The sequence below is a fragment of the Hemitrygon akajei genome, chromosome 10, assembly GCF_048418815.1.
Source record: "Hemitrygon akajei chromosome 10, sHemAka1.3, whole genome shotgun sequence".
NCBI classification, from domain to species: domain Eukaryota; kingdom Metazoa; phylum Chordata; class Chondrichthyes; order Myliobatiformes; family Dasyatidae; genus Hemitrygon; species Hemitrygon akajei.
In genome coordinates this window covers 134432387-134448794 of record NC_133133.1, presented here as the reverse complement: position 1 = coordinate 134448794, position 16408 = coordinate 134432387, and the positions used below count along the sequence as shown (strand labels likewise).

General features: G+C 44.0%; 1 protein-coding gene across 14 annotated transcripts in view; it reads right to left on the bottom strand.

Annotated features, from left to right (window-relative positions):
- Positions 1-16408, bottom strand: part of nrcama (neuronal cell adhesion molecule a) — a 432442-nt gene that overhangs the window by 39729 nt on the left and 376305 nt on the right. For all 14 annotated transcript variants that reach the window (XM_073059008.1, XM_073059018.1, XM_073059012.1 and 11 more), the window contains 3 exons: positions 12281-12485; positions 9076-9198; positions 1722-1901 (listed from right to left, as the gene is read on the bottom strand). In XM_073059008.1, the coding sequence (XP_072915109.1) occupies positions 1722-1901; positions 9076-9198; positions 12281-12485 (508 nt within the window). The remainder of the gene's footprint in view (positions 1-1721; positions 1902-9075; positions 9199-12280; positions 12486-16408) is intronic.

The following is a 16408-nucleotide window of genomic DNA, read 5'->3' as shown; positions in this document are numbered from 1 at the left end:
CAGCTCTTGCTCCGTCCACTCCCCCTACCCTTCTATTCTGGTTTCTCCCTTCTCCTTTGACCCAAAAAAGTCAATTTTCCCTTCATAGATACTGGATAACCTGCTGGGTTCCACCAGTATTTTGTGTGCCACACTTAATATGAATATCTGGAGGGTTTTTAGCATAGTAATGCATGGAACCAAACCACAAACTTTAAGCCTTGCACTAGTCATAAGTTGCCTGTGAAGATGGGGGACACCTCCCTCCACCTTGCCAGGGAGAGAGAGAACTTGTGGGTTGTCGAATTTTGGATGAAATGCGAAGCCTTTGGGATAACTTTGGTCTGTGTCTTTGCTATCGCTTAGCACACGCTTGGGCTCGCATTTGTTTTTGCCGTTGGGGGGAGGGGGGAGGGGGGATTGTTTTTCACTGCCGTTTACGCGCAGGAAGGGGGAGCTGGGGGGGACTTTGGGGTTCTCACGTTTAACTGTCGTACATTCTCTGGGGCACTTCTCTGTTTTTGTGGATGTTTGCGAAGAAAAAGCATTTCAGGATGTATATTGTATACATTTCCCTGACATTAAATTTGACCTTTAAACCTTTGAAAGGAAAACATCTGTCAGTTAGTTTTCAGTAGACAGATTCAATACATGTTTAGAAAATTAAAGACTGTATTATATTTTAAAAGTTGGTATAATTGACTTCCTTTTCCAATGATCCCACTTCCGCAACATGTGGTAAATTTTGACATTTTGATTTGCTGCAACATGTGAATCTTTAAACCAGGGTTTCCCAACCTTTTTTATGCCATGGACCCCCGCCACTAACCGAGGGGTCCGTGGACCCCAGGTTGGGAATCCCTGCTTTAAACTTTTATCGTTTCCCCTGTGACGTCTATTTCACAATACCTGTGCCCGTTACTCATGGCTGGAGGGTTTGTGACTGGTAGCTGGAATCTCAGGTGAACACAGAGTAAACCAGCACTATTACCAGGCTACCAGCTGTATCCAGAATTTTCAGCCGACTCCCTCACTTTCACCCCTGTTCTGGGCTTTGCTGGGTTCAGTTCCACAAGTAATAGAATCCTCCCATATCCTTCCCCAGTCATTCTCCATGTGTTGGCCCTGACATTGTATTCCTTGTTTGGGTCTAACATGGCACATTGGGATGAACTGGAGTGCTGTGTAGTCAAGCTAAGAAGGCTGGTGGTTAGAAGCTGCTCCACCAGTCCTCCTAATGGGGTGACTGGGTATAATTTAGACAACCGGCCTTATGATACTAGAACAACTAATGAACGTGAGCTGTGGAGAACCTCTGGCTACTCGTCCAACTGCCAACAGCTAAGTCATTGTGAAGAGGAAAGTACAGAAAGGAATGGATTACCCAATGGGCCATAAATGTGGGAGAGTCCAGTTGGGTGAGCAGTCAGCAGTCACAACCAAGTGTGGCAGGACAACTGTATCTCCTATTGATATCCCCATCCTACCAGCCATACACGTGCACTGTATCACAGTGGCCTGCAGAGGACTGACTGGATTAGGGAACACAGGACAATCTTTTCCCAGACTGAAACAATGGAAGAAGCTGAAACATTGTCAAGCCTCATTGTTACAGCGAGGCCATTTGAGGACCAGACATCCTCAAGGACAAAAGCATTTCAGATTTGTTGTTAAAGGCATATGTTAAGTATCAGCACCGGAAGCCAAGAGTGAGGGTGAAGAGTGTCTAAGTTGTAGGGTACCTTCATCCATCACTGTAATGGCCTCTTCTGTTAACTCACTGCCGGCTCCCACACTGGTATAGGCGCTGAGATAGAACTTGTAGCGGGTGCTGTAGTTGAGGTTCCTCAGAGTCCAGCTGGTCTCATTTTCTACAGGGATCGTGATCTCCACCAGAGGACCAAGTTCATGTGTGCTGTTAACTGATGGAAAACAGGAAGGTAAAACTCTGCAGCAACTTCCATCTTCTCGTCACACGCCACTGATAGTCTGATGATTAAGTACAGCCATTTAGTCATCAATAAACTCTGCAGCATGTCAACTGCAAACAGACACGCATATTAATCCACTATATTAAAGACTGGATTAGCATACAGTGCCTGTTTTGTCACATTTCAGCTGTCATGCTGACAAATATGCATATGACTTCTGAACACTGAGGCCAAATTTTGTAATCATAATAAAGCAGCAGCTTAAAACTGAAAGAGTAAGGCTGATTTTTATCTGTTGCCTTTTCCTTTGAAGGCCAGCCATGCAAAAATCTATCAAAAGTTTTCAAATGATCCCTTGTCCAACATCAGCAGCTTTTGAAAGACAAGAATGCCTGATTTTGGAATATTTTCTGAATGATCTCGCTCCACATACTTCTGGACTTGCCTACCAAACAAAATAAGCACTCTTTGCACTCGATCAAATCTTTTGTTCACTCGCGGGGGTGAGGGGGGTAGAAAAAACAAGGCCCTTTACTCTTTGTGGTGTATATGAATGAGAGGCCAAGGTTAGGAGATAAGCAAAATATACCAAAAGTGTTTTTGAGATTGATACTAGAAAGCTTTGAGCTGCAGGGGAATACTAAAGGACTGGTTAAATGGATAAAACTATGGCAATGTGAGAAATGTGAGGCAATGGCTTTGGGATAAACAAACAAGCTCAGAGAATGCACAGTAAAATGCAGGATGAATTAGCTTTGAGGTATAAAGGATCTCGAAATCCTGTATGCGACTGGACAGAGATAAATCCAGTGGACCAGATACTTGTCTTAATAGGTTAAGGCAAACAGGATATTTGTCTTATTTGGCTGAGGCATAGAAGAGCAGGAAGGTCATTCAGGAACTACAAGGTACAACTAAAGTGCAGTGCATCATTCGGATTAATGTACTGCAGTAAGATATGGAGAGAGAATAGAGGGAATTTACAAGGGTATGAGCAGAGGTGGGGATTTTAGTTCTATGCAGAGGTGAAGTTTGTTTCTTTGGAACAAAAGAGACTGAGGGAAATTTAACTCAGGTGTATAAAGTTAGAAGAAACTCAGAGAGGGTGGATGAGGGACTTATTCCCCTAAAGAGAGAGGAGGCAAGTTTCAATTACCTAGTTGATACAGAGTTCAGAAGAAGTACTTCTCACTCATTCCCCCACCCCAATATGATTGAGGAACTAGACCTTGTGTGGAAAGGCAGATGAAGCAAGAAGGCCCCCTTCAACTAGCATCACATTGAAGACGTATCTGAATGAACACCTGTGGAGTCATCAACTGATACAAGAACTAGGAAGTGAGATTGCAAAAAAATAGATCCTTTCTTGATTGACACGGTTATGATCCATCAAAAGAGCATTCTATGATTTAATATACCTCTACCTTTGGATGTGAAGAATACAAGACCAAAATGCAATTCCAGAATTATTTCCATTACAGTGGGGGTGGAAGTGACAAGACAGTTATGTAAATCAATGTTATGTAACAACCTGAGGCAGGACCATTTCTTCTCAGTATTGAAGAGTCTTCATTTTAAACCACCCTTGCCTTACTCAATATACTGAATTGACTTTATTACTTACACCTTTCATATACATGAGTAAAAATCTTTATGTCTCCGTCTAAATGTGCAATGTTCAATTTATAGTAATTTATAATAAATAGTATGTACAACAGGACATCAATATAACATAGAAATAGAGTTGTGTCAGCATGAATTAACCAGTCTGATGGCCTGGTGGAAGAAGCTGTCCCACAGCCTGTTGGTCCTGGCTCTAATACTGCGGTACCATTTCCCGGATGGTAGCAGCTGGAACAGACTGTGGTAGGGGTGACCCGGGTTCCCAATGATCCTACGGGCCCTTTTTACGCACCTGTCTTTGCAAATGTCCTGAATAGTGGGAATTTCACATCTACAGATGCACTGGGCTGTCTGCACCACTCTCTGCAGAGTCCTGTGATGGAGGGAAGTACAGTTCCCATACCAGGCAGTGATGCAGCCAGTCAGGATGCTCTCAATTGTGCCCCCATATTAGGATTTGGGGCCCTTCATCAACCATCTGGGGTGAAAGAGGTGCTGTTGTGCCTTTTTCATCACACAGCCAGTATGTACAGACCACGTGAGATCCTTGGTGATGTTTATGCTGAGGAATTTAAAGCTGTTCACCCTCTCAACCCCAGATGCACTGATGTCAATAGGGGTTAGCCTGTCGCCATTCCCCCTGTAATCCATAACCAGCTCCTTTGTTTTTGGAACATTGAGGGAGAGGTTGTTTTCTTGACACCACTGTGTCAGGGTGATGACTTCTTCTCTGTAGGCTGTCTCATTGTTATTTGAGATTAGGCAAATCAGTGCAGTGTCGTCAGCAAATTTAATTAGCAGATTGGAGCTGTGGGTGGCAACACTGTTATGGGTATACAGAGAGTAAAGGAGGGGGCTTAGTACACAGCCCTGAGGGGCTCCTGTGTTGAGGGTCAGAGGGGCAGAGGTGAGGGAGCCCACTCTTACCACCTGCCGGTGATCTGACAGGATGTCCAGGATCCAGCTTCACAAGGCAGGGTGAAGGCCTAGCGCCAAGGTCTTCTTGTCGAGCCTGGAGGGAATTATGGAGTTGAGTGCTGAACTGTAGGCCAAGAACAGCATTCTCACAAAAGTATCCTTCTTCTCCAGATGTGTAAGGACAGTGTGTAGCACAGTGGCTATTGTGCCATCTGACAATCGGCTGTGTCAGTAGACAAATTGTAGGGGTTCAGTGAAGATGGTAGCATGTTGCAGATGTAGTCCTTGGCCAGCCTCTCAAAGCATTTTCTTTTTATTGAGGTGAGTGCGACAGGATGCCAGTCATTCAGAAATGTTATCTTTATCTTTTCAGGTACCAGAACAATGGTGGATGTCTTGAAGCACTCTACACTGGGAGAGGGAGAGATTAAAAATGTCTTTAAACACTCCTGCCAGCTGTGCCACGCACACTCTGAGTACCCGCCTTGGGACGCCGTCCAATCCCGCAGCCTTGTGGCTGTCCACTCGTTGGAAACACATGCGTACTTTGGCCTCAGAGATGACCAAGCTGCCGGTTGCATCATCTGCAGGTCTCCTGAGGGGCTTAATATTGACACCATCAAATCGAGCATAAAAAAAGATATAGCTTATCTGGGAGAGAGGCAGCGATGTTGGAAACACTGCATTTAGCTCTGAAGTCTGCGATGGTGTGCAGACCTTGCCAGAAGCTGCGTGTGTTGTTGGCGGAGAGCTGAGTCTGAATCGTGTCCCTGTACTGCCTTGATGTCTTGGTGCAGATCGTAGCTGCATTCCTGAGTTCTGTTGGTCGCCAGCGACATAACCTCTGTGTCATGTGGCAAGTGCTGCTCACACGGAACTGCTGGTCTCGATCTGGGGTATCTGGTTTGGATACACCCTGGGGGACAACATCCTTGATGCACTTCCGGATGAAACTCATGACCCCATCTGTGAACTTGGAGACATCCTCATCGTGGAAACCATTCCAGTCGATGTCATCAAAACAGTCCTGTAACATGCAGGCTGATTGGTCGGAGCAACACTGGACTGTTTTCACTATGGCCACCTCTTGTTTCAGTTTCTGCCTGTACTTCGGCAGCAACAAAGTGGAGGAGTGATCTGATTTTCCAAATGGCCGGTGAAGGATGGCAGAGTTGCTGCCTCACAGTCCTAGCTTTCTGGGTTCAACCCTGATCTACAGTGTGGTCCAGTTCCCTCTCACATCCTGGTGGTATGTGGGTTGGTAGCTTTACTAGTCACTGTAAATTGGCCCAGGTACAGTGCTGTGCAAGAGTCTCAGTCATACAGACAGATAGCCAGGGTGTCTAAGACTTTGATACAGTACTGTATTAGACAGCAGATCTGGCAGGAGCGAAGAATGTTGGAAATGTTGAGGGTGGAGTGCCGTGTGAGGGGTGTGGGGCAGATTGCAGAGAAAGAATGCCAGAGGTGGGAGGTGAGGCGGGTGCCGACAACCCAGTCCCGAGACATCAGGCAAGCTCACTAGATTCCAAACAATTGGTTGATTGATCATTACAGATTCTGACTGATTCTCCCCTCTCCCTTCCCCTTTTCCCAACCATGATCTCTCTCCCTGCCCCCTTCTCACTCTCAGTACACAATAGACCCATATCAGAATCAGATCTATCATTGACGTAACATAAAGATTTTTATTCCTCATGTATGTGAAGGATGTAAGTAATAAAGTCAATTCAATTAATGATGGCAGAATGTAGTATTAATGGTAAGGCTCTTGGCAGTGTGGAGGATCAGAGGGATCTTGGGGTCTGAATCCATAGGACATTCAAAGCTGCTGCGCAAGTTGACTCTGTGGTTAAGAAGGCATACGGTGCATTGGCCTTCATCAATCGTGATCTTCAGTTTAAGAGCCGAGAGATAATGTTACAGCTGTATCAGACCCGGGTCAGACCCCACTTGGAGTACTGTGCTCAGTTCTGGTCACCTCACTACAAGAAGGATGTGGAAACTATAGAAAGGATACAGAGGAGATTTACAAGGATGTTGCCTGGATTGGGGAGCATGCCTAATGAGAATAGATTGAGTGAACTCGGCCTTTTCTCCTTGGAGAAGTGGATTATGAGAGGTGACCTGATAGAGGTATACAAGATGATGAGAGGCATTGATTGTGTGGATCGTCAGAGGCTTTTTCCCAGGGCTGAAATGGCTGCCACACGAGAGCACAGTTTTAAGGTGCTTGGAAGTAGGTACAAAGGAGATGTCAGGGCTAAGTTTTTTTTTTACACAGAGAGTGGTGAGTGCGTAGAATGGGCTGCTGGCGATGGTGTTGGAGGCAGATATGATAGGGTCTTTTAAGAGACTCCTGGATAGGTACATGAGGCTTAGAAAAATAGAGGGCTATGGGTAACCCTAGGTAATTTCCAAAGTGAGTACATGTTCAGTACAGCATTGTGGGCCAAAGGGCCTATATTGTGCTGTAGGTTTTCTATGTTTCTAATTCAATTCAATTTATGACATTTGTTTTTTTTTTTGCAGCAGTACAGTGCAATACATAAAATTACTACAGTACAGTGCAGAAGTCTTAGGCTCCATCCCTACCTATAGATATGTGCCTAAGTCTTTAGCACAGTACTGTATATACTATATGGAGAGGGGGGAGTCAAATAGAATGTGGAAAGAACAAAATAAGATTAGTGTAATTGGGTGCCTGATGGCTAGCATGAATGTATTGGGCAGAAGGGCCTGTTTCTATGCTGTATGACTCTATGACTCTCGTTACTTATTATTAACTATTCACTATTTTGACCTATTAGGGAAGAGAGAGTTTGCCATGTCTTTTCAGGGGAAAAATATTGGTCAATTTTAACCAGAGCACACCAGAATGCCTGTAGCAGAGACAAGTTCCTGGTTTAGCACAGCGTTCTCAAGACTGCTTCATCTTGGTGCTGGTGTGAAATGAAAATTAATCTCACACTGCCACATTCTTGGGATTAACTCAACATTACTAATCAAAAGGCATATGGAATAGCCAGGGTTGTAAGACTGTGAGCGGCGATGGCTGAATGGATGTGGCGAGGATGGTTCCTCCTGTGGGCAAGCCTAGAACCAAGGGTCTTTGATTAAAAATAAGAGGTCACCCTTTTCAACAAAAAATAGTCAAAAATGTTTCTCACAGTGTATTGTGAGCCTTTGGAACTCTTTCTCAAAGGGTGGTGTAAGTAGCGTCTTTGAATACTTTTCGGATAGACAGAATCATAGAAACAGGCACTTCAGCACAACTCATTCATAGTGACCAAGGTGCCTACCTGAGGAAGTCCCATATGCTTGTACTTGACCCATATCCAGCCACACCTTCCCGGTCCATGAACCGTCTTAATGTCTTTTAAATATTGTAATTTACTATTTAAGTTTGGTTATTTTATTGAAATGTTTACAATTTTCATGAGGCTTGGTGGGATAAATATTGGTTATGCTTACTATGGTGGTAGTGGGGAGAATGGCCATTCAAGAGGAAAATGAATGAGATTTCTTCACACATCTTTGCAATTCTCTGTCTAAAATAGTTGTGGAGGCTTGGTTACTGAATATTCAATCATAGGTCAATAGGTTTTTAGATGGTCAATAGATACTGAGGGAATCAAGGGATACGGGGTCAGTGTAAGACCATAGAAACAAGCTAAAAGATCAGCTGTGATGTTCTGGAAGGTCAGAATGGCTGATACCTGTATTTACATAGATCCTTAAGCTTTTCTGCTGTACTCTACCAGAAGCATTCGTATAACAGAGAAAAGTGTGACATAGATTGTAAGCTGCAAGGCACCAGACTGTTTGCCCAGAAAAATTCTAGCTTAAATTGTTGGTTTAACACAAGAATAAGAACAGCTTCTGTTCCCATCCCATCGTCCTATGTGATGATGAAGACCAGGCGCAAGAGGGTCACATCCCCACACAAAGTAGGACTGGTTTGGGGCAATGTAAGCACACTGACTGAGTCGGGCATCACAGTGAAGAGGATTTCAGACACACTTCTAAATCTTGTGGAGTGCTCAGTTCAAAAAGACAACATACAACAGCCTTCAGAGAAAGTCGTGGATTGAAACATTAACTGTTTATTCACCTCCTTAGATGCTGCCTAACCCGCTGAGTAACTCCAGTGTGTGTAGTGTGTGTGTGTGTGTAGCTCTGGATTTCCAGCATCTGTAGAATTCCATGTGCTTCCAGAAAACCTTAGAATTACTTTGCAGGCCTGACAGGATCGGGTGAAGAATCATTAAGCAGAAATGTTAACTTTTGTTTTTCTTTGAATTGTTTAACAATTGCCAACTGGAGACGTAACTCGGGAAGCATCAAGCAGCCAGGCACATCACGTGCTTGGTTAAAAGGGTGACACAAAAGACTACAGATGTTGGAAACCGGAGCAGCTCAGCATCTGGTTGTAACCTGAAATGGCAACTGTCCATAGATGCCATACCTCAGAGGAAAATGGACAATAAACACATCAGACAACACATCAGAAGCCAGAGGAACCCACCGAGTCCCTGTAGCACGTGATGCGTTGGCCAATGGATTTATTGTTGTAACATAGACAATTGAAGGTGATACACTATTCTACAGTGTGGTTACTTACTGCGCTGGTACTTGAGTGTGTATCCTTTGAGAATGCCATTTGGGTGAAGTGGTGGGGCCCACTGCAGAGTCAGGGAATCCAGCATTGGGCTGGTAATCTTCAAGTATGCTGGTGAACTGGGCACTAATGAAAAACACAAGTCGAAACATTATACAATAATGCAACCAAATTGTTAAATTACACCTAGTTGTGTTTCTTCCGGAAAGATCTAAGATAGAAAGAACAAAACAGAATTTTCTAAGATAGAAAAAAAAACAGAAACCAGCAAAATAGGAGACACAAGAGATTTTGCAGACGCTGAAAATCTTGAGCAAATAATTGCAAAGTAGTGGAAGAACTCAGCAGGTCAGACAACATCTGTGGAAGGAAATGAATAATTGACACTCCAGACTGTATATCAATTATTCATTTCCCTGCATAGAGGCTGCCTGACCTGCTTGGTATCCTCCAGCATTTTGAGTGTACCAGCAAAATGAACTTGCCTTTACAAATGCTTAGAGAAAGCTTGGGTGATGATAAAAGTGGAAATGAACATATGGTCCTTCAATTTACATTTGCAGCATGAGTTAAATAAACCTACAGTTGTATCATTATACATTAACTGACTGCATCCCTAAAGCCCAGTGACTTATGTACAATGGCAAACACAACAAACACTGTATCCCATCAAGGTAATTGAAACCAGTTCATTTCTTTTTATTAGCGGTCTGGCTCTCGAGGAGTCTTCCAACAAGTTCAATGGTGTCCTTCTATACTCATCTAAGCTGCTGGAAAATATCATACATGGGTCTCAGTCTACAGGGGTGACAGCACACCGAATATCTGAGCAGATCATGAACAGAGCTGGAATTTGATAAATAATACATTTTTCTCCTTTCTTTTAACGCATGTAGAATTACTAATAATTCCAGTTTAAGGCCATCAACATTTTAAATGTGTCCCTGATTTAGTGGCTTGTGTAAGTTGATGTGAATAATAACTAATTATTTATGGATTCTTGATTAAACTAAAAATAAGAAACATAACTGCATAATTTAAAGTTTGAGACGATCTGAAGATTAGCAATGAATTAATTACAAAAACACTTTGTTGACCAAACATGTCGAATGAGGTAAGGTGGAGATAGAAGTGATATGATTGCAATATCTTATTCCTTATTTTTTCAACAACGTGGAAAGAGACCATTTGACCCATCAGGTCAATGCTAGTTCCCAGGGCAGCAGCTGCATTAGTCCTATTCTCTGTAACTTTACTCTCACCAATATGCCCATCATTTTTTAGAACTCTTTTGTTATGAATTTTCCATACTAGGTAGTTCACAGTAACGAATCTAAGCAGTCTAACCAGAACACACAGAGGAGATCCCCATGGGCAGGGAAGAAAGAAGAAGAAAGCCCTTAACTCCGAGTCGAGTTTTTACGAGGCCAAGTTACTAGCTCGACACTCAACCCAGCACAATGGAAAGCATGCAAGGGAGCTGGCTGGATTCGAACTCAGGAGCCTTCGCTCCGAAGTCCATCGCTGATGCCACTACGCCACCAGCTGGCAATGGTCAGGGAGAGAATAAAGAAATTCCACACAAGTGTAACTGAGGTCAGAATCAAACCCGAGTTCTGAGAGGCAATAGCACTAAATGCTGTGCTACTGTGTCAGTTAATAGGATGCTATGTGGTCCCAGACTCCCTCATCTGAAATAAGGCACTTAAGTTTAATAATTGAATCCTGGAGGCAGACACATTCTCTTTGGTTAGATGGTGACCAGGATTAACTGTGAGTTCTGGGACAAGGATATGATTCTGCCTCAGGCAGATAAAAGGAGGAGAAATCACTGCCTTTCAGGCTTAGCTTCTGGCTTTCTGTCTTGTCAAGGGGAAAGATTGCAGGCAGGGTGGACAAACTGATCACGCCATTGAGGTAAAGGAGGTAAATGAGGGAAGTGTAAAGGAATGCTGTGGTCAAATGAGATGGTGCAGTCACTGGCTGGTACTGCTATTGAATGTGCTGAACGATGAAGTGTCTGGTACCAGGGAACATTGTCTCAGTACCAGAGGCAGGTTATTGGCACTGAGATAACACGAAAATGTCTTCCTTTAGTTTTTGATAAACCTTTGGAATTCTCTACCTCATAGGGTTGTGGAGGCACAGTTATATTTAACTCAAAACAGCAATCAAAGGATTTGTAGACATTGGGGAGTACAAGTATATGGGGATAGCGCAGGAGGGTTGCGTTAAGGAGTTGGACATCTTGAACCCATTCTTCAAGCCCTGAATTCTTCTCTGAGTTCTATTCTCACAGGTCTTGTGTAAAAAATAAGGATATTTGCTTGTTGCAGGCAAAACAATTGGAGCAAATAATTCAGAGAGCTTCACATACTGTATTCCTCATGCTCTTTTGCCTCTAGTCTTTGTACAGCATGAGTACAAACACTCTCTCATCATGAAACCTAACATGGCTATTCTTCAAAACCAAATTATGACTCCATAGCTTGACTGAACAGTTGTCACTTTACAGATATATAAATATTTTAAACACTCCAATTAAAAGAAAAAATACTCTATTCATATAACTGAATTTTCTCTTGTTGTGTTGTGTTACTCAGTATACTCTGGTCACACAAACAAGCTGCCACCTTCCAGATGTCATTTTCCTGCTGGCCAGCAGGGGGCAGGGTATTGCCACAATAGAAAAGGAGAGGCCAAGGAAAGGAAACTCCAAATGGAATAACTCAAAGCAAAATGAAAATAGTGACCTGCAGATAAAAGCTCGGATCATGGTGCTCGATGGAACTCTTTTCTTGGCATCTATTTTCATAAGTAGATATTTCATTGCTGCTATACTATTAACTTTATACTATTAACAACATCTTGTGTTGGAGACACATAAGCTGAGCTGCGATGCCGTGGCAGAAATCCTCCACATTTGCTCTAATGCAGAGGCACCTTCAGCAAGATAAGTTTGAAGGGAACTTGCACTGGGAATAAATGCTGATCTGATGCCCTGACTTCAAAATGAAAGAAATGGTCCCATTTTGTTTCTCATGTGAAAAGCTGTGACAAATCAATCCACAACACCCGGAAGTCACAGGTGTATTTCAGTGGGTTTTGGAGATGGAACGGCAGCTGAGAAGCCTGTAACGTGACATAAATATACGTGGCAATAGGTAGAGAGCAAAAGCTGCAATCAACTGGGTATTGTACACCTTACCTCCCTCAGGAGTTTTCAGTATCACATCGGGGCTTGGAGGTCCATCTCCTTTCCCATTGAAGACACGAACGTTGAGCTTATAAACACTGAATGGCTCCAACCCTGGCAACATGCCGTGACTCTTATTTCCACTAAAGGCCAGGATCTTCATCTCCTCGTGCCGTTTACCCCTTTTGAGGAGGCTTCCTTGCTTCCAGTAATAGATCTGAGTGTGAAATAAGCAGAGGAATGGAGTCATCTGCATTGATAAGATGCCTTTTATTCCCTCAAGGCTGTCCAAAGCCTCAGTGAATTACTTCTCACATGCATTTCATGGGGTTTTTTTTGCACGTAAACTCCACAATAAAATGCACAATACAGAGACAGAAATAAATTAGTTCAATTGGTTAAAGAAGGAACTTTGTTCAGGGCAGTGGGAGAACACTGGAGTTTACAAAGTTCTGCTGGATTCTACTACAAAAAAAAGTCACACGAGTCTGTTTATGTTCCATATCCTGCTCACTTCTCTATTGCTTGCCTCTATTCTCTTCCTAACTGACTTCCACTGACTTACTGCCAGCTGAGAGTCCCAGTAACCCTCCACGATGCCCTCCAATGTGTTTCTCAGGTGGGAGCCCAGACAATGACTACAGGTTTAGCCTGCTCCTATCCAACCTCAACAGCGTGCACCTCCAAGGATCAAACAGCAACAATCAGGAGCTTGTTCCATCACATTCTTGAGAAATAATTTTTTTGCCAGAAAAAGCATGTTATATCCCCCACTCCCCCATCTGCTGTGAGCATTCGCAACTTCCCTGGACCCATCTTTCAACTTGTCTTTGACGATGAGCTCCTTCAAAACATCCACCATTGTCCCTGTAATAAAAAGACTAAGCAAACATGTCTGAATGATTGGTGTCCTGTCGCACTCACCTCAATACTAAGCAAATGCTTTGAGTGGCTGCTGCATGCTGGCACCCACATGGTCCCGCTACAATTTGCCTACTGACATAACCGATCAACAGATGACACAATAGCCACAGCTCTACACACCGTCCTTTCACATCTGGAGAAGAAGGATGCTTATGTGAGAATGCTGTTCTTAGACTACAGTTCAGCATTCAATAACATAATTCCCTCCAGGCTTGACAAGAAGCTCAGAGACCTTGGCCTTCACCCTGCCTTGCACAGCCGAATCCTGGACTTCCTGTCTGATTGCCGACAGGTGGTAAGAGTGGACTCCCTCACCTCTGCCCCTCTGAACCTCAACACAGGAGCCACTTGGGGCTGTGTACTAAGCCCTCCCCCTTTACTCTCTGTATACCCATGACTATTGCCACCCACAGTTCCAATCTACTAATTAAATTTGCTGATGATACCACTTTGATTGGCCTCATCTCAAATAATAACGAGGCAGCCTACAGAGAAGTCATCACCCTGACATAGTGGTGTCAAGAAAACAACTTCTCCCTCAATGTTGCAAAAACAAAGGAGCTGGTTGTGGACTACAGGAGGAATGGAGACAGGGTAACTCATATTGACATCAATGCATCTGGGCTTGAGAGGGTGAACAGCTTTAATTTCCTTGGTATACATATCACCGAGGACCTCACGTGATCTGTACATACCAGTTGCGTGGTGAAAAAAGCACAACAGCACCTCTTTCACCTCAGACGGTTGAAGAAGTTTGGCTTGAGTCCCTTTTCACCTATGACTGCGTTCCTGTACATGGTTCTAACTCCATAATCAAGCTCGCAGATGACACCACGGTGGTTGGCCTGATCAAAGGGGATGACGAGACGGCCTACGGGGACGAGGTCCGGCACCTGGCCGCATGGTGTGCCGACAACAACCCGGCCCTTAACACCCAGAAGACAAAGGAGATCATTGTGGACTTCAGGCATGCTAGGAGCCACACTCATGTCCCCATCTACATTAACGGAGTTGTAGTGGAGCACGTATCAAGCTTCAGATTCCTTGGTGTCCATATTTCTGAGGATCTCACCTGGTCCCTGAACTCCTCCATCCTGATCAAAAAGGCACAACAGTGCCTTTATTTCCTGCGGAACATCAAGAAAGCTCACCTCTGTCCCAGGATACTGATGGACTTTTACTGCTGTACCATTGAGAGCATACTCACCAACTGCATCTCAGTGTGGTATGGGAATTGTCCCGTATCGGACCGCAAAGCACTCCAGCGTGTGGTGAAAACTGCCCAGTGGATTATCAGCACCTAATTTGCCCACCATTGAGAACATCTACCATAAACGCTGCCTGGGCAGGGCGAAAAGCATTATCAAGGATGCATCTCACCCTAAACATGGACTTTTTACTCTCCTCCCATCCAGTAGGTGCTACAGGAACCTCCGCTCCCGCACCAGCAGGCACAGGAAGAGCTTCTTCCCTGAGGCTGTGACCCTGCTGAACCTCACATCACAGCGCTAAGCAGTATTGCACCCATATTGTACTGTCTCAGTACTTTTATATTTGTGTGCTGTAGCACTTACTTTTTATTCACAGTTATTTTGTAAATAACACTATTCTTTTCATTTCCGGTTAGATGCTAACTGCATTTCATTGGCTTTGTATCTGTACTCAGCACAATGACAATAAAGTTGAATCTAATCTAATCTAAATCCTGAGGACTTTCTACAGGGGCACAACTGAGAGCATCCTGACTGGCTGCATCACTGCCTGGTATGGGAACTGTACCTCCCTCAATCGCGGGATTCTGCAGAGTGGTGCAGACAGCCCAGTGCATCTGTAGTTGTGAACTTCCCATGATTCAGGACATTGACAAAGACAGGTGGGTAAAAAGGGCCCGAAGGTTCATTGGGGGCTCGAGTCACTCCAACCACAAACTGTTCCAGCTGCTACCATCCAGGAAATGGTATCGCAGTATTAGAGCCAGGACCAACAGGCTCCGGGGACAGATCCTTCCACCAGGCCATCAGACTGATTAATTCACACTGATACAATTGTATTTCTATGCTGTATTGACTGTGCTGTTGCACAGACTATTTATTACAAAATACTATAAATTGCACATTGCACATTTAGATGAAGATAAAGAACAAAGAACAACACAGCACAGTACAGGCCATTCGGCCCACAATGTTGTGCTGACCCTTAAACCCTGCCTCCCATATAACCCTCCACCTTAAATTCCTCCATATACCTGTCTAGTAGTCTCTTAAATTTCAACAGTGTATCTGCCTCCACCACTGACTCAGGCAGTGCATTCCACACACCAACCACTCTCTGAGTAAAAAACCTTCCTCTAATATCCCCCTTGAACTTCCCACCTCTTAACTTAAAGCCATGTCCTCTTGTATTGAGCAGTGGTGCCCGGGGGAAGAGGCGCTGGCTGTCCACTCTGTCTATTCCTCTTAATATCTTGTACACCTCTATCATGTCTCCTCTCATCCTCCAAAGAGCAAAGGCCTAGCTCCCTTAATCTCTGATCATAATGCATACTCTCTAAACCAGGCAGCATCCTGGTAAATCTCCTCTGTACCCTTTCCAATGCTTTCACATCCTTCCTATAGCGAAGCGACCAGAACTGGACACAGTACTCCAAGTGTGGCCTAACCAGAGTGTTATAGAGCTGCATCATTACCCCGCGACTCTTAAATTCTATCTCTCTACTTATGAAAGCTAACGCTCCATAAACTTTCTTAACTACCCTATCTACCTGTGAGGCAACTTTCATGGATCTGTGGACATGTACCCCCAGGTCCCTCTGCTCCTCCATACTCCCAAGTATCCTGCTATTTACTGTCTACTCTGCCATGGAGTTTGTCCTTCCAAATGTACCACCTCAAACCTCTCCAGGTTGAACTCCATCTGCCACTTCTCAGCCCACTTCTGCATCTCTACAATCTTCCACAATCCTCAACACCATCCACAAGACCACCAACTTTTGTGTCGTCTGCAAACTTGCCAACCCACCCTTCTACCCCCACATCCAGGTCGTTAATAAAAATCACGAAATGTAACGTAAAGATTTTTACTCCACATGTATGTGAAGGATGTAAGAAATAAAGTCAATTCAATTCAATTGAATTTTGTTTTTCACCATTATTCCTCAGTCATCACTGCCCTTCAGCCTATCCTTTTTTGTCAGGGTTCGGCATCAATAATATTTTC